The sequence below is a fragment of the Echeneis naucrates genome, chromosome 3 (assembly GCF_900963305.1).
Source record: "Echeneis naucrates chromosome 3, fEcheNa1.1, whole genome shotgun sequence".
NCBI lineage: Eukaryota > Metazoa > Chordata > Actinopteri > Carangiformes > Echeneidae > Echeneis > Echeneis naucrates.
Genome location: NC_042513.1, coordinates 10,032,469 through 10,058,390, shown reverse-complemented (window position 1 = coordinate 10,058,390; position 25,922 = coordinate 10,032,469). Strand labels below are relative to the sequence as shown.

At 40.1% G+C, this 25,922-nt stretch overlaps 2 protein-coding genes across 3 annotated transcripts; both read right to left on the bottom strand.

The window, feature by feature from the left end:
* Positions 1 to 972: 972 nt before the first annotated feature.
* Positions 973 to 15,762, bottom strand: gas6 (growth arrest-specific 6). Its single transcript, XM_029499003.1, has 15 exons — positions 15,198 to 15,762; positions 14,785 to 14,945; positions 12,370 to 12,394; positions 12,197 to 12,259; positions 9,568 to 9,690; positions 8,522 to 8,641; positions 7,937 to 8,059; positions 6,688 to 6,809; positions 5,853 to 5,971; positions 5,302 to 5,491; positions 5,045 to 5,209; positions 4,752 to 4,920; positions 4,371 to 4,510; positions 4,075 to 4,276; positions 973 to 3,692 (listed from the first exon to the last, which is right to left on the bottom strand). The coding sequence occupies exons 1-15, from the start codon at positions 15,271 to 15,273 to the stop codon at positions 3,538 to 3,540; spliced, it is 1,953 nt and encodes a 650-aa protein (XP_029354863.1). The 5' UTR covers positions 15,274 to 15,762; the 3' UTR covers positions 973 to 3,537.
* A 1,505-nt stretch (positions 15,763 to 17,267) lies between these two features.
* pros1 (protein S) lies at positions 17,268 to 24,815 on the bottom strand. 2 transcript variants are annotated; one of them, XM_029498331.1, is made up of 14 exons: positions 24,648 to 24,815; positions 23,860 to 24,017; positions 23,272 to 23,296; positions 23,091 to 23,174; positions 22,889 to 23,011; positions 22,665 to 22,790; positions 21,133 to 21,261; positions 20,744 to 20,984; positions 20,231 to 20,417; positions 19,937 to 20,101; positions 19,664 to 19,832; positions 19,016 to 19,152; positions 18,687 to 18,915; positions 17,268 to 18,302 (listed from the first exon to the last, which is right to left on the bottom strand). In XM_029498331.1, the coding sequence occupies exons 1-14, from the start codon at positions 24,724 to 24,726 to the stop codon at positions 18,115 to 18,117; spliced, it is 2,040 nt and encodes a 679-aa protein (XP_029354191.1). In that variant the 5' UTR covers positions 24,727 to 24,815; the 3' UTR covers positions 17,268 to 18,114. The 2 variants fall into 2 exon arrangements, with proteins under 2 accessions (XP_029354191.1, XP_029354193.1); XM_029498333.1 differs by lacking the exons at positions 17,268 to 18,302; positions 18,687 to 18,915 and having other exon boundaries at positions 19,660 to 19,832.
* Between the last annotated feature and the right edge of the window lie 1,107 nt (positions 24,816 to 25,922).

Here is a 25,922-nt window from a genome sequence, read left to right as displayed (position 1 = left end):
TGACTTCGTAGATGGAAAACACTCAAGTGATTATCAAAGTTACTGATTTAAACACCTGTGAAATGTTTCATGGGTCAGATGGATTAGAACAGGTATATAGTGTGATTACATAGATAATTGATTTATTTAATGTGTAATAATTAAAAGGAAACATCCCTATTTGCTTCTCTGCTGATGATTAAATAAGGTCAATACCACTTCTGATAATGTAAAGGTACAGCCATCAGCGAGAGAGCTTAGTATTAATACTGGAGCACTGACTGTACAATCATAACAAATGGTACCAACCAGCAAGTAAGCAAGTAAGTATATTTCCCAAATTGGGCATCTTTTCCTTTAAGCCCAAAGATGGCCTTCAGATGCCTTCACACTAGCTCTAAATAGGTTTATACACTGTCTTAACATTTGTGTCTGTTCTGGCTTGTCCTGACTGGGTTAGATATGTTGTGTATTGTCTCACTACACTAACTACCATAGAGCGATTAAAAGGGCTTTGTTGAGATGTGAAATGGGTTAAGTAAATTATGCTGGTTCTGCTGTTACTTAATGTTTGTGTGAATCATTTAATGTGCACTTTAAAGTTACTACACTGTATATATTATTGATGATGCATGCCAACTCTTCTTTGATAGGATTCTGTAGCTGCTATAAAATACTTTAGGTATTAAGAGGAACTTTTCAGAGATCCCTACATTTAACGACGTATACAACTACATGTGGAGCAAGGGCTTTGTCAAAATTTCACATTTAAAAGAAAAGCAGCTTTTAAAATAAAATCTTCATTACGAATACTTATTTGTTTCCTTGTCAACAGTCCGATGAAAGGATCGAGATCGCTCCATTATCACTGTTGTGTTTGCATAATAAATATGCCACTGCCAGCAATCAGTTATCCAGAGTTCATCTGGCTCGGTTTGAAGGTAATAAAATCCAAATACCAGCTTGTAGCAGCATAATGTTTTTTTTTTTATTCTGTACAGAGGCTGATGCATAAAAGAAATTACAATTAGCTGTTTTGTGGAACCAATTTCTACTCTGCGCAACGCAAGTTCTCTTACTTTCTACTTCTAGAGGGCCTTAAAAAGTAAATATGAGTTACTTAACCCTGTGATAGTTCAAATTAAGAGTATTCGAGGGAAACTAGGAAGAAATGACTAGAAATGCAATTGATTTGTCACCACAGATTGTTCTGACATTGTTCATGAAAAATAAAGCAAATAAAGATGGGGTTCGTGTGGTTAGATTAATAGCTATAAAACTCACAAAATTTGTTTGTTTGTAAATAGATTTAAAAAAAATTTGTTCAATTGCAGCTCAAGGAGAGTTTGTTTTATACCACGCTTACAAAAAACAGTGACATCTCTTTTTTGAAAATGCACCACTAATAAAGAGTAGCAGGAAAGCGACTCACAGTAGATTAGCTTGGAGCTAATCAATCTCGTCCATGCTTCACAACTTCAGTTCCAAAAATTCACTTCTGTGCCATGTAGCGATACCGTAGGAAGTTCGATTTGTGTAAAAGGGCTGCGAGTCTCAAATTCAAAAGTGATTGTCAAAGGTTAATATAGAAAAAGGCTTACATTCTGAACAACAGCATGTCAGATGGGGAGCAGGACATGAAAAGTTAACATAACCACACAGCATAAATTTTTTTAATTATCATTTTTCAAAGGCAATTTTACTCTATGATGTTCATACAACTGAGTTTATTTATTTTTTTAAATAGGATTTTCATTGTTGAATGAAGATAAAACTCAAAAGGCAGACTTCTCTCAGCATTGTACACATACTGGCAGTTAACGTGAAAAAGAAAGAGGTCATTAAATATACAACACAAGATTTAAAAAAAAAAACAAAAAACATCAAGCTCTATATTCTGGCATCCATTCATCAGAAGACTAGAAAATTAAACATTGGAGAGGGAAGTATAACACTGGAGCCCTTTAAACATTCTCAATCACAATGCTCCTTAGACATTCTTTGTTTTTTATTGTTTTGATTTGCTCAGCACCGATGGAATAAAATGAAAAACTCCCTAAAGATTTATGGTACTTTGATCCCTAACTATTGCTCTCAGTCTCCCCATTCCTATTTTAAGGAAAGAATTGTGGATTGCTGTTCAACTTTGGATCAACTTAAATGTGCAGAAAAGCTCAGTGAGCATAAGGTAGTGTTTTGTCTTCTATAAAGCATTGTACAGTCACATTATTTACATAGTCATTATTTTACAGCGCACTCTTTTTTCTTTCAGTAGCTTGTGTGGTGCTAGGTCAATGCAGTGCTCTCTCTCCTTGATGGAGCAGGCCCCTTCCTGTCTCCCTGTGCTTCTGTGACCGGTTTAGTGTCATCATCAGATTGTATATGGCAGGTATTAATTATCAGTGGGTGATTTTTAGGAAATGCAGGGACCTTTGTGATGAAATTGGTTTCTTGAGAATCAGGGTTTTAGTTTAGACCATAATAATTCAAAATGCACGAGTAGAAATGCATAGCATGTTCACTGTTTGTGTGTTACAGTACAGTACTGCACCTTTGTGAAATTGTTGACCTCTTTATAGGGAAGCTGTTGTGAAGTTTGTGTTGGTTACTTTTCGTAGGCACATGGTTGATTTTTAAGGTTGCAGACAGGCATGGAGTGCTATTTTTTTCTCGTGGACATCATGAAATCACTTTACATGGCAGTCCATTTCTACCTGCAACAATGTGCAAGGTTTTCTATAGAACACAAAGTTCTGTCTAATACCACACCTCTGTGCTGTGGTGAAGGAGGGCATTCAGCTCGTTTGGGGAAATTAAAATTGGTCTAGCCCCCATCAACCCCCATTATAAATCAAACATTCACCAAGATTGAACCACCGGTTTCTTGGCTGATGTAGGACTATTTAGCTGGTCCCCATGTTTCCCCCCATTCCATCAGATTCTACCTTACGGCTTGATTTTTTTTCAAGCTTTGCGAGCGCGGGCCTTAGGTGAACTGGATGTAAGCAACATGACCAAAGCTCTATTGGCTTGGTTGCTGCAGCAGAGAGTCATTCTGCCTACAAATTTCCAGCCACATATACATTTAAGCTCAGGATGCCAGGCGTATGCCAGGCACAGGACACCTGACCCAAGACCAGCCATTTAAGATAGATCCGGATAAGGCCCTGCGTGTTCTTGCAGATTTACTAGGCTGTGATACATGGACAGTTTTTGAGGCAATGTTGTGCAGCATTTTTTCCTTTATCTTCCTGCCTCGTACAGGGGATGTTGCCCATTGGCTAACTGACCGAGTTACTTATTACAATACTGTGAAAATCCCTGTCAACGCCTCTAGGAAGCAGTGCCATCACAGTAAAAGGACAGGGTGATTCTGGGCGAAGACTCCACCTGCACCACATTACCTGGTCTAGATTTTTTTTTGTTTGTTTGCTTGTTTGTTTGTTTTAACATTCCAATCTAAACATCTCCTCAGTGCTCAAAGCTTTCAGAAACATATCATATGTCATTGCCTCAATGAACTGCGAATGGATCTGTTTTGGCAGTCTGGTACACTGGTCACTGGTGAGAGTCCAGCAGAGGGCAGGAGTGTGAGCGGATGTCACTGTGTTTATGGATGGCCTTGTCCAAGTCCAGAGACTCTCCATTTACACTGACCTCCATACAGCCGCTGTAGGGCGCTGACACCAGCGTTGACACCAGAGGAATGTCATCTGATGGAAGAAATGACAACACATAAATCAGCATAGAACATTTTGTGAGTTGTAACCACCAGTATGCTAACAGTATTATTCAGTTTGCTGAATCTGACTCAGCAGACGCAATAACCCATATTCTTTGGACCTTTAATTAATAAAACACCATTTTCATGAAGGAGGGACAGTTTAGAAACAAAGACACCTCTATTGGTCATTCCTTCATTTACTGTTAACATGTCTTGGATGTTTGTGAAACTATAGAAGCTACTTTGCATTTTGAAAATGTACATACATTTATTTTGTTTCTTCACTAATACAAAAATAACAAATAACAATGTCTGCATATTTGTAAGATCAAACAACATTCTAAACTGTGTGTATACACATATGCCTTTACCCGGGAGGCCTCCTATGAAGGTGCTGGATTGAGACATAGGGTCAGTAGGAAAGTTGCTTTCTTCACTTCGCCCGGGCTGGCCATCAACCAGCAGTAAGGTTTGGTTGCCTGAGATTGTCACTTGGATTTCATGACTCTCACCATCACATAATGGAGCAGGAGAGCTGGCAATGATGGCATCACCTGCAGATACCAGAACAAACTGGGGACGCAAGAAGAGTCAGTTTTTCCAAATCAAATGCATAGTCACCAGCTAATTTCACATACATACATAGGTTGAGATCTAAAGTGCTCACATCTCGCCATTCATCAGTGCCAGGATGATAATCAGCCAGAGCAATGGAGAGAGGGACTCTGTCCTCGTGAACAAGTACAAACAGCACTCCAATAGCTGTAGTTGGACGCAAGGTCAACCGGACACTCAGGTTCTGTGATGCTAAAATGAGGAGGACAGAAAATAACAACAAGTCATGAACTTTACCCTTATTTACTTGACAAACAGAAATTGGGCAAACTGTTCCCAAAGTGAAGTGGATGACTGAAGCCAACTCATAGTTATCCAAACACATCAAACATTGACTAACTGCTTCAGGAAGAAGCAATTAGGCTAAACTATGCAACCCCACCAACATACCATACATTACAGAACTACATATAAACATCCCCACACACTGTACCGTAGCTGATGTTGAAGAGAGCAAAGCCCGTGCCGGGGTAGTATGAGCCAGGATCCTCTGTGCTGAAACATTGCATGTTGTCGTTGGACCGAATGGTTTCTTGTATGGAGGTGTCTTCACCTGTCAGCCATCGCCACTCTTTCATACAGCCGTCCAGGCGTGGGTTGACCTGCAAAATTAACACAAAAGTGTTATATTTTCTATTACTCTGGCAACAAAGTAATGGAAAATTTATAAACATAGTGCAACGCTTTCTTGGTTTATGAAATCTGTTGGCATGTGCAAATACATACCTGATTGACGAGGCCTTCCTCTCTGAAAGGGACTCCTCCCACGGTGAGGTTGAGTTCATGCATGCCTTTCTTTAGCGTAAAAAGATCACCATTTACAGCAATCTTCATGACAGCCTCTCTGTCAATCTTTATCACTAGGCTGCGGCCCTGCTCCTCCACTGAGATCTGATGAGAAAACAAGACATTGGCAAAATCTTTCAAGCTACTGCAGACAGTGGATTCCTTTTCTATGATGGTTCCTGCCACAAAGCTCCAACCTTTCTCCACTGGCCATCATTGATGATGGGACCGCTGCTAGTGACCCTGCTGACCACGCCATATTTCAGTTGCAGCTCCAGCTTCCCATGATGAACTGCCAGCACAATCCAGGAACTGTTTAGGTGACCCCCAGCAAAGAAGATCACGCCCTCGGGATCATAGGAGCGAAAATCAAACTCTGCAGAAAAGCTAGAAGATGGGGAAAATTGGTAAAAATGGAGGGCAGTGTGTGTCTGACCATGTGTGTCAATTTGTTTTTGAACAAATATGAGATAAGGTAATACATAAAAATATTGAAAAATAAAATGAAAACAGAGAGGCAAAGATGGTTGGAGACAGGAAATTCCTTTTAGTGACTAAAATACATTTAATCTGCACACTAATATAAGAAATTATTTTTAGACTTAGCTGTGTAACATCGCAAAGTGACCATTTATGGAAAAATAAATAAATAAAATAGCTTTCCTTTAAGGCCCCTGTCTAACTGATTCTCAGGATAGTGTGACAGCCAGTGAAATTGTTGAAAATCAAAATAGAACACTTTTCTCACCCAGTCTGAATCTTCCTGCGGAAACGCAGCCTCACCACTGGCACACCACTAAACATGCGACCCAAGTAAAGAGAGTGAGGATTCCTCTTCAGAGATGGTGAAAAACAGGGAGTTATAGGCTGGAGGAGAAAACACAAATAACCACACCTCATGAGAAACAGTATACTAATGGCATCTTGACTAATACTACATCTAGGAAAAATATTTCAATTATTACTGAAGCCACTATATTTCAGCACTTCCTAGCAATATACAATCTAGACATAATTATGAATTATGAAATGAATGGCGTGGGCAAGCAAAGAATTTATTTTTTGATGGACTGACCATCAAAATTAATTCATACTATTTTTTTTGCTAAAAAATAGAAAAGAAAATGATTCACCCTTGTCCATTATATGACATTGATTGTCCTAGCTATGGCAGCTAAAAGATATGGAAGTGTCTGAAAAAATCCAGATCCAATGCCAAAAACTAATTGCATCTTGCACACACAGTCAACTACCATATAAATCCCACTTTTAGTTTATAGGTATGTGACATTAACTGGCAATCAGATTAAAAAAAAAAAAAAAAAAAAAAAAACTCTCTAAGTGACATATTGGCAGGCAAGCAACAACAGTGCATTTGTCTGGCCAGCGATGGGCAAGTGGTACTTTGGGAATTTTAGGCTTACAGATACCCTGTCCAAAATTATAACAATCAAGAAAGTTGGAAGTGCAAGCTGATATCAGAAATGGCTTGTTGATGTGCATTTGGGTGAAACGTGAGTTTCTCCATTGGAATGGGTGATAAAGGATTGTGTTCTTTTCTCTTATCAGTTAATGTATTTTACCTTACAGGTCCTGAGGTCCTTGGTCAGCTTCATGCCCTGACGACCATCACAGAAGCAATAGAAACTCCCTGGAGTGTTCAGACACTCTTCTGCACACGCACTTGCCATGCACTCATCCACATCTGAGAATTGACAGAACAATTTGAAAGAAATTTGAGAGAAAAGGAGATTGATGTGATGACTGGGGTAAACAGGGTTACAAAGAAGAGGACAGTCTATCGAATTATCATGGTCACAACAGTGGTGGAATTAGTTAAAACAATGAATGCTGAAGAAAAATAAAACAACATAGCAGCTGCACCAGTATATATGAAAACTGAAAACTGATTTCCTTCCTGTCAACATAACAAGGAATCTTAACAACACTTGAGTCAAGTGGTCTTTCACGATGACTGGGCCCTATCTCCCTGCTCCATATATAACCATACATGGCCATGGGGAGGTTGGCTATAATGAATGTTAATTCTCTGAGGAGGGACACAGAGGTTATGAAAAGTCTGGATCATTCTGCAGAGCAAAACAAGGCACACAAGGGATTAAGTATTAAGTTGAGTTTTGTTCCATGTTGTTGTGAACAACTCCAATGTTATGCTTATTCTTATCAAATAACAACAGTACATATTTTGGTTTTGTTACTGGAAAACATTTCCTTCTCGTGTATTACAATTCACATTGAGCAGTTTTTGTAAAATGTACTTTTTGGGAAGAATGTGGGATACAACCTATAAAATTTGATTTGTATACTTTGAGGGGACCTTTGGGGAGGGGGTTTGCATTGTGGCACATTTATTTGTCATTGTGACAGTGTAATACTGTGTGTACAGCTTATTTGGCGTGACTAAGATAACAAATGCTTCTTTAACCTGTAAACCGTAAGCACATCTCCTCCATTTGTAAGTTATGAAAGAAAACCAAAGGAGCAGTCTTGTTGGTAAAGTTTATATCAAAAGTTGAAATCCTAAAGACCCTCTGTAAATAACATGCATCAGGGTTAGGGTTAGGTGAGTTATGGGCCAGTCTGTGTATTTTAGTTCTTCTTTTCAGAAGGCACGGAGAGAGAATTGACAACAATTGACAACAATGGACAATGACCTGTCCTACTTAGACAAAATGTCTCCATATGTCTTTGCATTCCTTTCCTGACCCCACAACACAGCGGCTCAAGTCCTGCTGAAGCTAAAGCTGCTCCTTGGTCACTTCTGATTAAAACTGTCTTTGTGTGTTTATTGCATGTTGTGTCGACACTTACCAACACAGCTCTTGGTATCGTTATCGTAGACATAACCGTTATCACACAAGCAATCATAGCTGCCGTTGTTATTCTCACACCGAGCTGTTCCACACACACTTGTGTCTTCACACTCATCCACATCTGAAAAACACAAAATGTGGTCAACTTGATACATCACTGCCTGAAAGAAAACTCCTCCTCAGCTGAAAGTACATGATATGAGGTGGTTTATTTTTACATTTATGCATCGTTGTAAATTAAAACATTAAAATTACAGAAATTAATAATTATGCAAAAAATAATAATAATCACAAACATAAAGTTAACACAAGACAGATGCTAGTAAGTTGTAGTCTTCATTATGATGTTGGTGTTGACATACTAAAATCAAAAATGTAAAAATTTCCCCAGTGCTGATTTTCACACAGCGCTGTTTTACAATCAAATCAATAGATTGAGTCAAACTCATCGTTAAAAGCAAAAAAAAAAAGAAGAAAAAAAGAAAATGGAGAATGGCTCCAACAGTCAAATGTTTCCATTGGCAGTTACAATACTGACTTGATTGCAGTTGTGGACTACGTGTATCTATGGTTTGTGGCTTACCATTACACATCTGGCGTCCTACCAACATGTAGCCTTGGTGACAGGAGCAGTGGTAACTGCCCATAGTGTTGTTGCACTCATGCTCACACCCTCCATTTTTCTTGCTGCACTCATCAACATCTGCAAACAGAACGGTGGTACAGTCCAAATGAACAGAGGAAAAACATCATCATGGGTTGTGTACAGCATTAGGCTATTTGACTTGAATTGTAATTTGCTATTATGAGTCAGAAACAAGTTGCACTAAACATGACTGGGTGTGAACATTAAATAATGGAACATCAGTGTGAACTGTGAGTTTGAAAAGTTCACTTAAATAGTAATTTGTTTAATGCCTTAGAAGTAACTGACAATGTCGTTGCAGCTGACTGTTGCAGCTGAGTGTTGCAGCTGAGTGTTTAGGAGAAGTGTGGTCGTCAAGTGGAAAAGGAATAGACCGAGTCAAATGGAATCTGTCTTGGTTTCCTCCAACACTAAGGTAGCAAGATGAGTCACAGTGGAAATGTGTGGAATGATGGCTGTGCCATAAATTGAAAGGAATACATTTGTTTCTCCCTAACAGTATGTGTGCATAAATTATGTATGCTTTCCAGTTAGGGCTGTAAACTAAATATTTGCTAAACTTTCCTTGTAGAAGTAGAGTTCCCTTTTCCAGAAGAGATGCAGTCTGTTCAGATACCTGTATACAGTATCTAGCATTGACCTCTAAATAGACTGAAGGGTTCCTCTTGAGGTTTCTGTCACTGCAGTTCCTGTACATGCAGTTCATATTGACCTGAGACACCATTCACACATCATGATGAACAGCAATTGTTGGATGTTAACAATGCATGCCAACAAAAGTACTGGCAACTGTAAGATAAATGTGCCAAAGTCAAATCAATTACAGCATCACCCTTATCGCATTATTTGACAAATGTGGAGGAAGTGATAGAAAGTCATATCTTTCTACAATGAAACTGAATGATTCTGTAAAAACTCTGCTGAGCTCCATTATAAAGTGCCCACAGCAAATTCGCTCTCACTTTCCATGAGGATTACAGTACCTTTCTCACATCTGGCTCCTGTCCATCCCGTAAAACAGTGACACAGGAAATCACCCTTTTTATCCTCGCAACGCACGGTACCTCTGGCATTACAGGGGGAAGGAGAGCATTGGTCTGGAATATCTGAGAGAAAGAGACATAGACACAGAATATTAAATGCCTACACATGTTTAAAAACAAGTCTGTCCAAACTGGATGCATTCAGTAAGTGTGACTGTAAAATGATACCTGAAAGGGGAAGGGCATCTCTTAGATTCTGCATATCAAGAGTTTATATAAATAGCCTACTGCTGGCTAAGGTCTCCTGCCAGAGATCACCTAATTCAGTTCTTTCCAGCATACCTACCCTGTAGCTGTTAATAAACACAATTATATGGATGTTCAAGTATGTATTCAATTATCTGTTTGTCCTATTTTTGTATTCAATGTTTACACTTCAACTCTATTTCACATTGAGCCTATGTGAGTGAGCATTGTGTAAACCTTTTTCTCTCAGTATACAGTTTCCTTTTTCCAAGAAGCAAAGTTTCAGTGCTCAACAAGTCTGGGCATGTTAAGTGAAATTCAGACAGACGGAAGAGGACAGTCCTTGGAGAAAATGAAGGGAGCAAGAAAGTGAACTAAGTTAAGTTATGAACCACAAAAAGTACACCTTTCAAAACAAGCCATTCCTTTTGCAGTGTGATAGTGGTGCAATACAATACTGTGCATGTTAGTACAATATCCCACTTTCAAAAGATACTGAATGCAGACGATCAATCATGAAGACTTTTGAAACATCAAACAGATTCATGCCTTACAGCAAAGGGATGATCCCAGTAATTCATTCACACACTATTCTCTGAAAGACTACAACATGCAAAAACATTTAATGCTAGATTTTCATAATTTATAGATCATTGTATTGTGTTAGGTAACCATTAACTTAAAAAACCTGATATAACACAACAATATGATTAGTTGTTAATTACAAGTGCAAAGAATGGAAGTAAGGTAGCGTGCAATTAGGGTGTTTTTAAGTCAGCAATCTCAATTCCCAAGATTTTTTTTATATGCCACCAGGGCCCCCAGTCTCAATTCTGATAAATAAAAGTGCAATCTAATGATTTCTAATTTTGACAAAAATTTCAGTCACATTTAAGGCTGAAACTTTAGCAAAAAGTTTTTGTCGGATATGCTGTGACGCTCTGCATGGAAGACAGCGGTGCAGATAAAGATTGGTTTCACTACTAATTAATCCGAGCATTACTTCTCAAACACCTCAATGTTTATGAGTAGTGTGCACAAAAAACGCTGACAAATGGGTTATTCATGATTTTAGATTTTTGAAGAAAAAAAATCTGAAAACACTTGAGTGGGTTGCTAACTGCAGATAGAGGGAAAAGAAGCTGGGAGGTGTAGCAGAAATACACTTATTTGCTGTGCTCAAAATTAAACCAGTATTTGGTATTTGCAAATATAAAGCCCAGACTGTAACATTCAATGTTTGTAATATCCATTGTCTAAACTATACTGTGATGTTGTCATGCAGGTACAGGGCAACAAGGCTCCAACACATTCACACTAACACCAGACTTTAAGGGCTTCAAGGATTTTTTTTTAACACTTCACAAGCCCAATTCCCTGAAATTCAAGGACATAACATACTTTAAGACACAGATCAAGGTTAATTATTGTTACAAGACCAAGACAAGGACAACAATTAAAGAGAGGCTTGAATGTGGGAATACATCTCATTTATGATAGGTTATTCTGATGGCAGGGAAAGACATCTAAGCCCTGAATTGCTGCCCCAAATATGCACTGGTCAACAAAGATATCAAGGACCCATGGGAACCCTGCCACCCATCAGCAGATTGTGCTTATAAATGGGACAGATGGACAGAGATTTCAATATAAAATCAAGGGATAGAGAGAAGGTTGGTGAGAGAGCGGTGGTGTGCAAACAGATAGATGAAAAAAAGGGAGGGGGTAGCACAGTTGCCAAATGCTATGATGCTGCAGCCCCCCCCTTCCTAAGCAGAGTCAAACTGGTCCAGGTCTCTTGTATCCTGATGCAGCAGAGATCTTGTGCTCCACTCACGTCAGACTTTTCTCCCCACGTCATTCCTCAGCTGAGCCAGCTCACAAAGATGCTGGTGCAGTCACGCAGAGCATGAGGTGAGGGAGTATATGACGACTGCAGGGGTGTGTTACTCATTCACCAATGTGCAGCATCACTGTAGCAAAGTGCTGCAATATTGCTCAGATACCTGAGCTCACGCAAATATAGCACATTCAGTCACATGGCCAGTTAGGTGTGTCACACTGCAAAAACTGACCCGGAGTTGTGATAAAAATTCTTACTTTTCATCATCTTTCCTTGTGCTTCCCTTTCTGCATAGAGAGAGTCTATGCCTGTGTGTGATGCAGAGCAGTCATACTGCAGTGCAGCCCAAGTACAGCCCAACCCTGCACTACAACTAGGTATCAGTCTCTGGATATAGTCGTAAAAAGTAAAAAGGCTAAATTGATAAGGAATGAAGGACAGGTCTAAAATAGGCTTTAGGGAATCCACAAACCTTCCTGTTATCCTACAGTCAAGCCCTTACATGAAGTCAACAAATAGACAAGAAGTGATAAAACCTACTATGAACACAAGTAACCAGATCCTGTTTCTTCTTTTCCGAGTCTCCAAACCTGTCCATACAGGCTAGAAAGAAACAAAAGCAAAAGTGGTTACAAATACAAACTCTGCAAAGATGGCTGTTCTTATTACAGATGTTAAATGTGCTAAGTGTCTAATTTAGAATGATTACTTACCTAAGTACTTGGGATAAAAGTAGTCCTGAATCATGGGGAAGAGAGAGGGATACAGTTACACAAAATCAAACAGAATGCGATAATCAATACAATATAGTTAGCTTATAGTTAGTGGAGGGGCTTTCGTTAATACTCCACATGATCGAAGTGTTGTTGGTTGTTTATTCCAGAATTTCTGTGCTCCAATTTATCACAGTGAAAAATGAGAGTCATTTATATCTTGTGTGACTTTCATCCACATATTTGTGTTATATTCAAACAGAGATTGAAGTATTATTAGTCTGCTCAGTGTGTGTGTGGGCTGAGCCAAATGGGTGCAGCCCTTTGCCAGGGGCTTCCTGAGAATTCTCTGCATTCCTGATAGTTGTAGCATCCCTCCCACCTGCTGGATGGAATATATCTGCACATATAGGTCAAGAGTTAGGGAGATGTACAGATCTACAGATTCTGGGGATACAGAGACTTCAGAGAGCTTGTGCTGCAGTAGAAGCTGAGGCAATGAGAAGCTGTCCTGTAATAGTCATAAGACAAAGATTTGCACATTACAATTACAAACCTGATTTCATGGTCAGTCACACTAATGATAGAGCAGGCTTTTGGTGTTAACTGTGCGGTTTTGGTTTTTTTTTTTGTCTATATCCTTCTGAAAAATTATCCCAACAGATGAGAAACTTGCAGTAATAGTTATGCCAAAGATAATCATGAGTATCCAGGCAGGAATATCCCACACTCTCTCTCTGCAGAGCCAGAGGGTTGCAGCAGAGGAAAATGCAGAGTCAGAGATGGGCTCTTTGAGAATGAATAATGCAGCTCTGAGTGAGACTGCAGCTTTGTGTCACGATATGGTACAAAACACAGGCATGCAAATGTTCTTCTGCTGGTGATGTGTGCTCAGCTGATTTAAACTCAACGAAAAGGCATTTCACCTAACTTCACCTTTTCTTTTCAATGCAGCCCCACTTCACTTTAATACTCTTTCCTCAGCATCAACGTTGTGCCTCATGTCTAATCTTACAAACAAACTGACTCATCGATTGCTTCATTCACTCTCTCTCTCTGCTGAAATCCACAATGCCAAAACTTAAAGGATAAAATAGATATTTGAGGAGAACTGCATCACCAGCACAGTGCTAAAAAACACTCACTCCATTTACCATTAAAAGTTGATCTGTGACTCGTTAATTAAGTAGTTTAAACCAAACAAACAAGTCAGGACTTACTTGTTGTTGATATTTATAGACAGCTAACATTTTAAACGGATTTGGTAGGCGAGTTTGTACAATAGCTTATCTGATTGACTAACAAGCACACAACGCTGACAAATGCAATGCACTCCAAACAGACGTCTGTTAAAAGACTTAAAAGCTTGCACCCTGCCAGTGAATGGATACACCTCTTGGCCGAATAGTCCACGTTCCACGTTTTCTGACACATCTGGTTATTTATATCTCTGTAGCTGGTCTGCATATCCAGCACATGTAGTACATATTCAATAGGCTTATGTATTCACATGGATGGAAAGGGTGATCTAAACATTCATGAATGGAGAGTAATCCGCAGTAAATATTCCAGAGCGTGCACCGTGCAGTGGATTTTGGTTGTTGCTAAATGGTAAACAGAAAAACAGGGCTGGAGCATATATACTGATTAGTTAGACAATGGCCTTCAGTGTGTTGAATGAAACACATTTCTTGCTAAACAGATCCCAAAGAGAGTTATCAGAATCAGGGGAGCTTGCATTAATCACCTGCATTCACCTGTGCAGATATGTAAGAGTTGGCATGTTTAGGCATACAGCGAAACAGGTGATGAGAGATGTAGAAAAGGTGTACAGGTGTTCTTCAATACATGCAAGGAGACCAAGCTGCGCAGATCTCCAGCAGACAGGAACAAATGGAAAACTGTCTGTGCATGGGGATGGTGTGGGGTTTGCATCATCATCACTAATACGTTATTTCATAAACTAAATCTTAGTCACACTGACTCAGTGTCTGGCAAAAGAAAAAACAAAAGGAGACAACAGCATGCCAAGCCCTTGACATGGGAATATTATGTGCAGTATTGACCATCAGCACTGTGGACTTATTGAAGCATAAAAAACAACAGCCCAGACTGTGAATCATTAGTTTACTGTCACATCACAACCATCAACTTGCAGTCAGTATGAATATGATCCCACGATTTTGGTTTTGCAGCCTTGTGGGAAATGGCAAATGCAAAGTGGAAGAAGTGACAATAAATCATCTAATGGCGATGCTGTGTTTTGATGAAGAGTCTTTGACGCTGGTGGTGGTGGTGGGGTGGGGGTGGTGAATCTTTATAATCTGTTATATGTTGCATGTCACCTTGACAAAAAAAAAAAAAAAAAAATGCAACTTCAGGGAATTTTAGCTAATTTCTCGATGGTATACTCACAGTCTCTGGGTCGTTTTCAAACACTTCTCTGGCCTCCTCTTTGGTGCACCTTTCCTCCACACACTCCCTCTCCAAGTGTCCCTGCTTCGTCTCCTCGAAGACCTGATTAGCTCTCCTGTGTCTGCTCAGGAACTGGTTCGCCTCTTGACGAGACAATGAAACTAGAAAAATAAAGTCCATCAGGTTAATCAGCCTAAAAGCACAGGAGAAGATCAAATAACACGCCAGTTGAGCAATATGTCACCTCCCAACGACGGAAAAAAATACATATATATATATATATATTGACGAGAAGTTGCGAAATATCAACGCCGATTTAGTGGCGTTTGATAAATTACCATCAGCCACAGCACAAATGTCAAAGGGGGCTTTAGCGGGCTAGCTAGCCGCCTAGCATGTGATTGTTTACTTACGGGTGTCGGACCAGCGGACCAGCAGCAGGATTAGCAGGGCGGCCGACGGCAGGGACCTGGTCGGGGTCAGCCACATTGTTCCGCCGCCGTGTTCGCCTCAAGCTTGGGAAAAACTTTCTCCGGTCCCCGACCCCCCCCACCCACCCCCAGGCTCTCACTCTCTCCCTCTTCCCTCCACACCACACCGGCTGGTCTCCCCTAAACGCGTCCCCGTGGTTCGCACCGGACTCGGGCTGACCGTCGGCGGCGCCGCAGGTACTCAGGTACTTCCGACCGTCGGCCGGTGACGTGTTTCTGCCCGTCGTCAAGGCGCCGTCGCCGGGGAGCGTTTCTACCTAAAGCTCCGGCTGCGTCCTCTCCCGCACACCGCTCACAACACTGCGGACGAAGCGACCGTCCCCCCTGCTCTTGTTTTTAGTTTCTCCCCCTTTCTCTCTCTCTCTCTCTCTCTCTCTCTCTCGTGTGAGTGTTTTCTCCGCGGCTCAGCTCGTCCCCATTGCTGAGTGTGCTCGACTGTCCTCTGTCCGGACGGATCCCCCGCTCGGCTCGGTGGAGTGAAGCAGCCTCCCCGACACCTCTCACCACGGCCGGCCCCACTCCCTCTGAGGGCGGCCTGGGCTGCTGCGCCCCCCGCACCCACCATACCTGGCAGTTGTAGTCAGAAACCAATATCCAATCTCCTAATCATTCAAAAATAAATAAATAAATAAATCCATTATCATTTCAAGCGAAAACGAAAAAGGCACCTAAAATGCATTATTTTCTTCTTTTGACTGTTCAGACATAACTAAGCCATTTTAAAATGGTAACTAGGATGTCAGGAAAACTTTCACAATTACTCAACGAATTGTTTACTGTTTTCTTTTGGAAGATAAATTCAGACAGATTGATAATGAAAACAGTTTACATGGTGGATTGATATCTTGAAAGTGGCTTTCTTTATGTTAATTAATTGAGCTTTACATATATATATATAAATCAGTCAGGGTTTATACTGTGTTGTTGTAAATATTTCACAAACTAGCAAGAAATTAAAATGATTAGGACAGAAATAACATGGAGCTTTTAGGGCTCCTGAGTCTGGTGCCTGTGGACATTTGAACAAAGCCAAGTAAAAATAACAGACACAAGCTTATAACATAAGACTAAATTGAAAACACAACATAATTGTTAGTGTTTTTTATTTTATTGTCTTTTTCAATTTAGGACCACCACTTGTATTAATACGTAGAATGTTTTGGGTTTTTTGACTGAAACGTAAACTTGATTTATACTTGCAATTAAGTGTTAAATGGTAGTATTAGAATTACTCAAGAAGAGAGTCAACTTCAGAGCTGAAATCAGAGAATTGCAAAACCTCAAGACTTTCAGGGAACTTGTGTTTTCTTTCAGTTTTGTTTTTATTGAATTTTCAGTGAAAGTCTCACTTTACCATCCTTTTGTTTTCATTATCACATTCCTCTAAAACTCAGTCCACATCAGCTTTTCTCATGCATTCCAAAAAAAAAAAATCTAATTTCACTTTTGTCTTATATATATATGAAGCCACAATAATATAGAGAAAAATATTTATTGCAGACAAGTCAATATCATAGTTGAGATCACACAAAAATGAATGAATGTGATTATGCTAACATTAAGATATTTGCTAATATGGCTGTTATATTTGCCTCACCATGAAAATCCAAATTGGAGAATGGCTGTGCCTATTTCAGCTGTAACCCTAACCCTGACCCTGGAAGAACATGTGCCTTACACACTGATGTGGGAGATATACCTGATACTAAAGGAGCTGTCAACTTCTAAATGAGAGGCTGACTTTGTGGACTTGTTTAGTTTTTAATGTGATAGATTACACAACACTATCATTACATTTGAAACCATGAACAAATGAGTCATTTTAAACACAGAACTTTTACATGTTTTACTCTATGAAGGCATCCTCCTGTTTGGTTTAGATTCTGGCAGAGAGCAACGCTGACATTCAACGGTATCAAAATAAGGTTGCTTTGATGTAGTTTAGCTATACAAGCAAAAAAAAAAAAAAAAAAAAAAACAAACAGAGGACAACTATATTTAAGTTATATATTAAAGTCAGCCTGTTTTATGTACATGATGACAAAGAACAACCAGGAGAATCCTGAAAATGAAGACAGATATAGGAAATGGCAGAAATTTTAACAGTGTTGCAGCTATAATGATAGGTTTGTATACATTTAATGACAACCATGGTGGATTTTGATAAAAATAGAAATCTGGCTTTTTTTAAGTTAATAAACTACTTCAGGAAGGCAGTGCTCCAGTTAAGGAAGGTTCTCAAAAAAAAAAAAAGAAGAAGAAGAAGAAGAAAAAAAAAAAAAAAAAAGACTTGGATTGAGAAGCTGAGTCGCAACTTTGTTCTCAACCACTAATCACAACAATTTAAAATAGCTGTCCCCAAATCCCCGTCTTCACAAGATTGAACTATGATTCAATGGCATTGAAAAAAGATACAGGTGGTCTCAAAGCCTGGTCAACTATGACCATTTGTTTGTTTCTACAAACATAATCTCTTACAAAAGGTATGGGCGCTAAAGAGCTCAGCTCTTTTACAAAGTTTTTTGGAAAGAATTCAATTAATTCCAATAACTGGTGTAACTACTTAAACCAGCCATCAAGTTACAAGTTAAATCACTAAAAACACACACGAAAAACTGAACAGAATGCTTACAAGGACAGGAACAATAATACTGTATGGTTGAAAACAATCTTAAAATAAACCCATCAGATAAAGTCGACAAAAATGACTGTCTGTCTCTGTCTCGTTTTCTTTCTCTCTTCATCATATCTGTCTTTCCAAAAAAATCCCAAGAGGTGGCCACTGTGGGACACAGCCTGATGCAAGGGCGTTAAAATGTGACACTGCTTTTAATTAAGGTCACTTTCTATATGGGAGCAGGGATTCGTGGCCGCTTTCAGGGGGAGATAAAGGAGGACAGGAATGAGACTTAATGCTGTTATGCTTGCTGAGAGCCTCATCAAAGTCCAACTGCTGACCATTGATAGAGATGTCCATGCAGCCATGGTAAAACGCTGTTACAGGGGTGGCAGGAAATGGAACATCATCTAGGACAGTCAGTGAGAATTACAATAATGAGAAAGGGCGCCAATTGACATCAAGATTAAAACATTGAAAACAACTAGACAACATAAACACATTAGTTGTAAAATTTGAAAGAACTGAGCAAATGTAAATTCACTGGTTTTACTGCTTACAGCATTATGCAAAAGCCGTGGGGATCCTTTCACTGTCAGAGGACCACTGATTTTATTTTTCATGTGTTGATGGTTTTTTGAGTACTTTACCAAACTTTCACTTCTAAAGATTCTGCAGAGAGCAGATGACACTCCATTTATTTCTGCTCTGAAACTAACCCTAAAAAAACTTTTTGGCTATCTTCAAAGCAAGACTGTTATACTTAAATATTTGCACTTAGTGTTTTGACTAACCTGGAATTCCACCAATATAGGTACTGATAGGGTTCTGCATGGTGTCATTGAGTTGCTTCAAGGCATCCTGGAGACCATCCGATGATATGTAGGTAACAGTGGAGGAGTTGGCTGAGATCTGAATATCTGTGGGGGTCACATTCAGCTGCAGCGTCAGCCGCTCGGGATAGCACAGCATCAGAGAGTCAAGCGTCAGCACGGACACGTTGTCCACAAACACTTGTAAGCTCTGGAGCATAAAGGCAAAGTTTATCATTAGCGTTTGAATGCGTGGAGAAACGCAGAGATAGATAGGGGCTTATTTCCAACAAATGTGTGAAGAAACTTACAGCATCTTCTCCTCCTGCAGTTACCACAGCAACTGACAGGGGGACGGTTCTGTTATAGACAAGCGCAAAAAGGACGCCTGTGACCTTGGATGGACGGATAGTCATCTTTAAATCCAAATTCCAGGCCCCAGAATCACCTAGTGAAACACATGCAAAACATTTCTTTTGTCAGTTTGAAAATGTGGGAACTTTGTCAGTTTCCCTGCTTTTATTAGAACTGAAGGACCTAATGTAATAGTCTTACTCCACCGGCACTAATATATTCTCAAAACCACACAACTGCGACTCCAAGGAAGGCCTGTCTGTTTTTAAAGCACTGAAAGCGTCTGTCATTATGTGAAATGATGTGGAATATATGGAAACTGCCATATGTCTGCGTTGGTCTGCATTAGTACATGAAAGAGGGCTTTGTTCACATCCCAGGGCCAACTGGGGTCTTTATATGTATGCTGCTCCTTTGTTCCTCTTATTTTTATGGGTGCTTTCATCAACTCCCACCCAAAAACAGTGGCATGGTCTAGACACTCCTATTACGAATTTTAAAACAGACCCCCACTCTCAAACTTACATTTGACCCTGCAGCACTATGCTTGCTCAATAATCAAATCTTCCCAAAGGGATTAATAAGATATAAATGAACTTACTCACTGTAGTCAATGTCGAATTGTGCCAGTCCCAACCCAGGGAAGAAAGATCCTCGCTCCACATACACAAAGCAATGTTTGCTTGTCTTCTCTTGAATGACCTCTTTCACCCCAGACGCTCCCTGATTCATCAAGTTCCAGCCCCGGATACAGCCATCGAGTCGAGGGTTGATCTGACAGATGGACGGAAACACAGAAAACAGCCAAATGGATTTTTGGTGTCAATTAACCTAAAGTATATCTGATCAGTTTCATTTATCTCTGTCTGCCAACATACAGCTTTGATGACGTTGTCAGTGCGGTTGGGCAGACCAGCGATGTAGACTTTGGTCTCCAGTTTGCCATTAACTGAAGTAAAGAGACTCTCAGGGCTGGTTATGCTCATCACAGCTTCCTTGCTGATCTTCACACTGATGCTGCTCTCCAGTTCATCCACAGAGATCTGCATGTTACACATGACATTGTGGTAACTTAAAAATCACTTTACTCCACGCAGGCAACCAACAACCACTTTCAGACAGCTCAGCTTATCTGCCAGCACTTCAGCTACTTGGCTGCTATCTTTTCTCACCACATGCCACTGTCCATCATTTATGGCTTTTCCTCCACTGGTGACCTTGAAAGAGTGCTGGTTTTTGAACTGTACTTCAATGCGACCGTCTCTCAGTCCTAACATGAACCACGATTCCTGTGAGGACTCAGCATACAGAATGACTCCCTCAGGGTCAAACGTACGGAAGTCAAACTCTGCTGCAAACCTAACGGTAACAGGAGACAAATATAAGTTTTTACACAGCGGTTTGACTATAATAATGTTAATCAGCTTCTGAAGGCCTAAACTTGAAATAGGTTAAAATATAATGTTTTTTTCCCCCACTGGCATATTTATTCATCCAGAAAAATCTAAAAAATGTAGAGCTGAATTTGTTTTAATGATACAGCTGTGGCATACTTGTGAACCTCATTGTGTATATTTTGCTCCAAATGTAGAGTAAAACAGATGTACAACACTTGTGCAATCGTTTAAAAAAAAAAAGTAAGTACATTAAACTTATAAAACTGTGTCCCTGTGATAAACACATACCTTGTGTTTTCTGGCAGACGGAAACGCAGATAGATGAGAGGTAGACCTGCAAACTGCTCCCCCAAGTAAAGCATCTCGGCGTGTTTGTACTCATACAGGTCGACACAAACAGGGATACTTTCACAGTGTTGTTGATTCTCCGCCAATTGAAGACCCCGTCGGCCATCACAGTAGCATGCATAGCTGCCCACTGTATTAATACAAACGCCATTGCACACATCGAACTTGCACTCATCCACATCTGTTAACAACAGCAAAAGAGACATTTACAGACAGTGGTTTTTGGGTCAGTGGTATAACTAAGACAAAAAAATATGGATTTGTGTAGTTAGCTTTGTCACATGTCAGACTCTAGCGAATTAGACATGAGCAATAAACTGAGGTCTTACCATTGCAGGTTTTGGAGGAGAAATCATATTTAAATCCCAGTGGACACTGGCACTCATACATGCCAGGAGTGTTGACACATTTAGCTGGTTCCTCGCAGATACTTGGAAACATGCGGCACTCGTCAATATCTGGAAATATGAAATCACAAGCCGCAATAAACAAATTTTTACGATTTACAAGAATGGGCATTCTTAAGAGTCTGACAATAAAGTAAAATGGCAAACAAACTATATACGGTTGATTGCAAATGTTATTTTGGTACATGATAAACAAAATTACTATAATACTTTTTAAAATACTCACACACCCTAAATCTGACTGACCCACAAGAAAGTCACTTTCCCTGGAGTCAGGGTGCTGCAAGAGCTTCCCAAGGAGCCATTATAGTATAATATTCATGCTGTAAAAATCAAATCTACCATGCAAGAAGGTATCTTTGGGAAGTTGCAGAAAAAAAGTTTTGTATCATCAACCAACCATCACTTCAGAATCCCTGTATACAATAAAGAAATAAACTTCTGACAGCCAAAAAAAAAAACAAAAAAAAAACAAAACAAAAACGCAGCATATTTATTTATTGCTGAGCTTCTACATAAAGTAAAAGTAAAGTGGTTTTAGTTTATACATTTACATCAAGGCACTTTACACATACACCAAACTGTTGATGGAGTTCGGTGTATGTGCTCTTCCAAACAGGTAGAGCACATAGTTCACGGACTCAAATGCCCTGAACTGCAAGTTCCTGGTCTGGCGACTGCTGGGCGGGATCGTTTACTACATTTCATTCCCTTATACTGTCAATGCAATCCATGTGTGTCCCCACTGCACTAACCTAATGAATGACAATAAGTGCTACAAATTACAATTTCGAAAAGGAAAAGAGCAAAACATTGCTTTTGTTTTAACAGGCTACGCAATGGTCTGTAAATCTATCAAAAAAAAAAAAAAAACAGGAGAAAGTAAATTTACCAAATGGACTCAGTCCATGTTTGTAAAGACTTTGAACTCAACACACTCAAAAGATAAATACTGACTAATCTACCAACACAGAACAGGACAGACAGAAATATGCATCTGAACACTGTGAGACTGGTGCTCTGCTTGCAAAAAAAGAAGGGCCACTTCTGATATTAAAAGGTTTTCACACAACGTTACTGAAGACGTCCACTCTGATCAGCTTTAGAAATAACAAATGGTGCAAGCCCTGAGGAAAACAGCTGGGAAAGCAGAGTTTTTGTTATGAATTATGGAGGGCTCCACTGTTCACTTGGGTAAATATAAAGGATGTCTTTTTTGAACACTGTAGTAACGCCTGTGTTTTCTCAGCTGCTTTCTCAGTACTCTACAACTATATGGCCCTCTACCATACTGCAGGGAGAGCAGAGCAGCCAGATGGTCCCCATGTGACATAATCCATTCAATCACCCAGAGAAAGAACATCAGGCTGTACTTATTAAATGCATTCAACTTTAACATTGTCAAAGTTGAGAAATTGTTGCAGAAATTGCAACTCAAACGAATGAGGCCTTACCCACACAGTTGATTTTGCCACTCATGAAGTAGCCTTCCTCGCACTGGCAGTGGAAACTACCCGGGAAGTTGTTACACTTTTGGTTACATCCTGCTGGAAATTCTGGATCTGAACACTCATCGATGTCTGCGCAGCAACATGCATCAGCGTGTAGCAGTTAGAAGCTGAATGAAGCTGAATTTCAAGTATGACATAGTGATAAAAGATGCTGGAGTTCAACTCACCGTCTTCACAGCGGGGCCCCTTCCAGCCGGGTTTGCACACGCACGTAAAGGTGGCCTGGCCATCCACACAGCTCTCTGAACCCTCCTTGTAGCACGGAAACGGTGTGCACTGGTTACTGATTTCTACCATGAAAAATGCAGCATACAGATATCAAACTAAAAGCAAAAACATGCGTTTGTGTTTATAGTTAGTTGCGTTTACCCGTCACACAGGTGCGAAGCTCCGACAGGACGGCAGAGTTTGAGGTGTCACCGTAAACGGCAATACGGTGTGAACCCAGACAAACTGCAAAAAACAGCGGCCTTTATAACGAAAAGGCTAGCACAAGCACAACAAGGTTTATGTCAAATGATAAGACACAAGATTAATTCTGTCAACTTACTGATATATTTGGGATAGAAGTAATTCTGTGGGATAAAAAAAAAAATTATTAAAAGAATGAAGATTTAACAAGTCAATTTTTGACAATAACAGCAAGAAAACAAAGAAAGGAGAGTGGTGGAGGAGATTGACATTACAGCCAGCTGTGCTCCAAATTTAAGTTACAGTAAAACAAGGGACTATTTAACTGGGAAAAATGTGAAGATGAAGGATCTAATTTAAATCTCAAATGACTCATCTGCTTTTTCAATCCACTGCAAAACATTACATTTGGATCTGTGTTGGACAAAATAACATTTCCTCCGGGAAACTGTAATTGTAAGGGAAAATGTTCTTTTTCGACAAATCAAACTGTGATGAGAAAGTGATTTAATTGTCGCCTTAGTCTGAGCTCTCACTCAAACTTTCTTTAATTCACTGTTTGATTCATCTGTGATTTTTACTCTTTCTTCTTTCTCACGCCAAATTCTGTGAACTTTGCAATCGGGTCAACGTTTCCAACGGCCATTTAATTTCATTCACTCCCGGATGTGCTAAAACCATGAAGGAGGTCAGCGCTGAGGAGATCTGGGGTCACCGCTCCTCTCACCGTTTCCGGCTGGTTTTCGAAGATCTCCCTGGCCTCCTCCTTGTTGCACATCTCCTCGATGCACTCCCTCTCCAGGTTGCCCTTCTTGCTCTCCTCAAACAGGGAGTTGGCTCTCCGGTGTCTGCTCAGAAACTGGGCAGCTGTGCTCTGGCTCAGGACTTAGGACAGACACCGACACACACATACAAGCTCAGCTCAATACAGTGCAATGTACTACGTTTCCATTGTCAGCGTTGGTCACACGCACAACGCAAAACTGAACAAGGCTGTTCTAAGTGGAAGTTAGGATACTCTCACATGTGTGTTTAATACAAGTGACATTAAAAGAACACATGACTGATCCCAGCAGGAATTTAACTCCTGTGTGCCCTGCGGACAGATGGCCAGTGCCTGCATGGACAAACCGGACAACCTAATTGCTCGTCTATGAATTTGCCTTAAAAAAAAAAAAAAGGAAGAAGAAGAAATAAAAACGAAAAAAAAGAAAAGAGAAAAGTTCATTGCGAAACAGCAATTTCCCAGAAATGACCCCTGGTTGTTGCAACAAGCAGCATGTTGTCCAAGCTTTGTATCACGGTGTAGATGAGGAGTCGTGACCCCTGCACGCTGTCTGCCTTCATCGTGTTCAGCGTTTCAGACATTTGCTCTGAAAAACTACTCAAATATTTATGTTGAAAAAGCGCTGCTCGTTTCAAAGTGGGTCAGTGACACGCATGAAAACAGGCCTCTGGTTGAATTACTTAGCTGCGCAGAGCTGAACGTGTAAAAGCGCCTGATCCGACACTTACACCGATAAGCATCGACGAGTGTCAGCAGCAAGGCGAGGCCGGCCAAAGTTTCCCCCAGAGCCCGCTTCTGTCTCCACATAGTCGGGCCGTTTTCCCTGCAAGGCCGCGGTTTGGCTCCGGGTGAAGGCTGAGTGCGGGTCCGGGTCCGGGACAGAAAAAAAACCGGACTGTTCCCGAAAGTGTTTTCGTAGAGAGCGGGGGGGGGGAGGGGGAGGAGAGGGGGAGGGGGGGGGGGGGGGGGGGGTGCTGTCAGCCACCCACACAGGCTGCAGGTGGCCCTGCACACACACACACACACACACACACACTGATTTTATGTCTCTGGTCTCTGATAAACATGGCATCCATTTTCCTTCATTTGGTAAAACTTTCCCCATTTCTGCATCCACACACACACACATACACACACACACACACACAAACACACACATACACACAAACACACACACACACACACACACACAAACACACATATATATAAAACCCATGTGAACAGACAAAGACCGCCCCAGACTGAAAGAGATGCCTCCATGTGGTCCTTGTTGTTATTATTATATTCTCTCAGTCTTTTTGTTTAGTTTGTTTGATTTTTGTTGCATCACGTTGATAAATTACTTGATAGTTATAGTCTTTTTGGTCATTTGTGTGTTGATGTCCTTGTTGTGTCTGACTGGCTGTTGTGTTTCATTTCGTAGCTTAAACAGGTTTAAGGAATAAGTATTTTCATCACACATTCTTAAATTTCAGTTTATCAAGCAGTATAATTTCTAATAAGTAGTGAGTATGAGAAGAATTTAGGATTAGTATGAGTTCATCCTTGTCATGTATGAGAACAAACTTTGGGTTTTGGGCTTTTTCTGAGTAATGATAAGAATTGTGAGTTACAAGTATGAGCTAGTTGCCAAACCCCTTCACTTAGAGCAATGCAACTCCAATATTCACATTTTACTTTTAAACAAGCTTTAAATCTCTCTCTTCTCAGAAGAAGCATATATATATATAGAAACTGTTCGCATGGTGGCTTTATTTTGGTACAAAATCCTCTTAGTTTACATGAATGGTAATGTTAATTCCATATGCTGGAGATATTTTTTTTATATTTATTATTATAAAAAATAATGCACTCAAAATCAAAATTTCTGCTGCTAACTCATATTTTTTTACATAATTCAGGTAGAATAGAATGACAATAAATAAAAAATAAACCCAATCATGGAGAAGGATTTCAGTAGACAGTTCTTGGTCATTTCAGTCAACGTTTGCATGATTTACTTT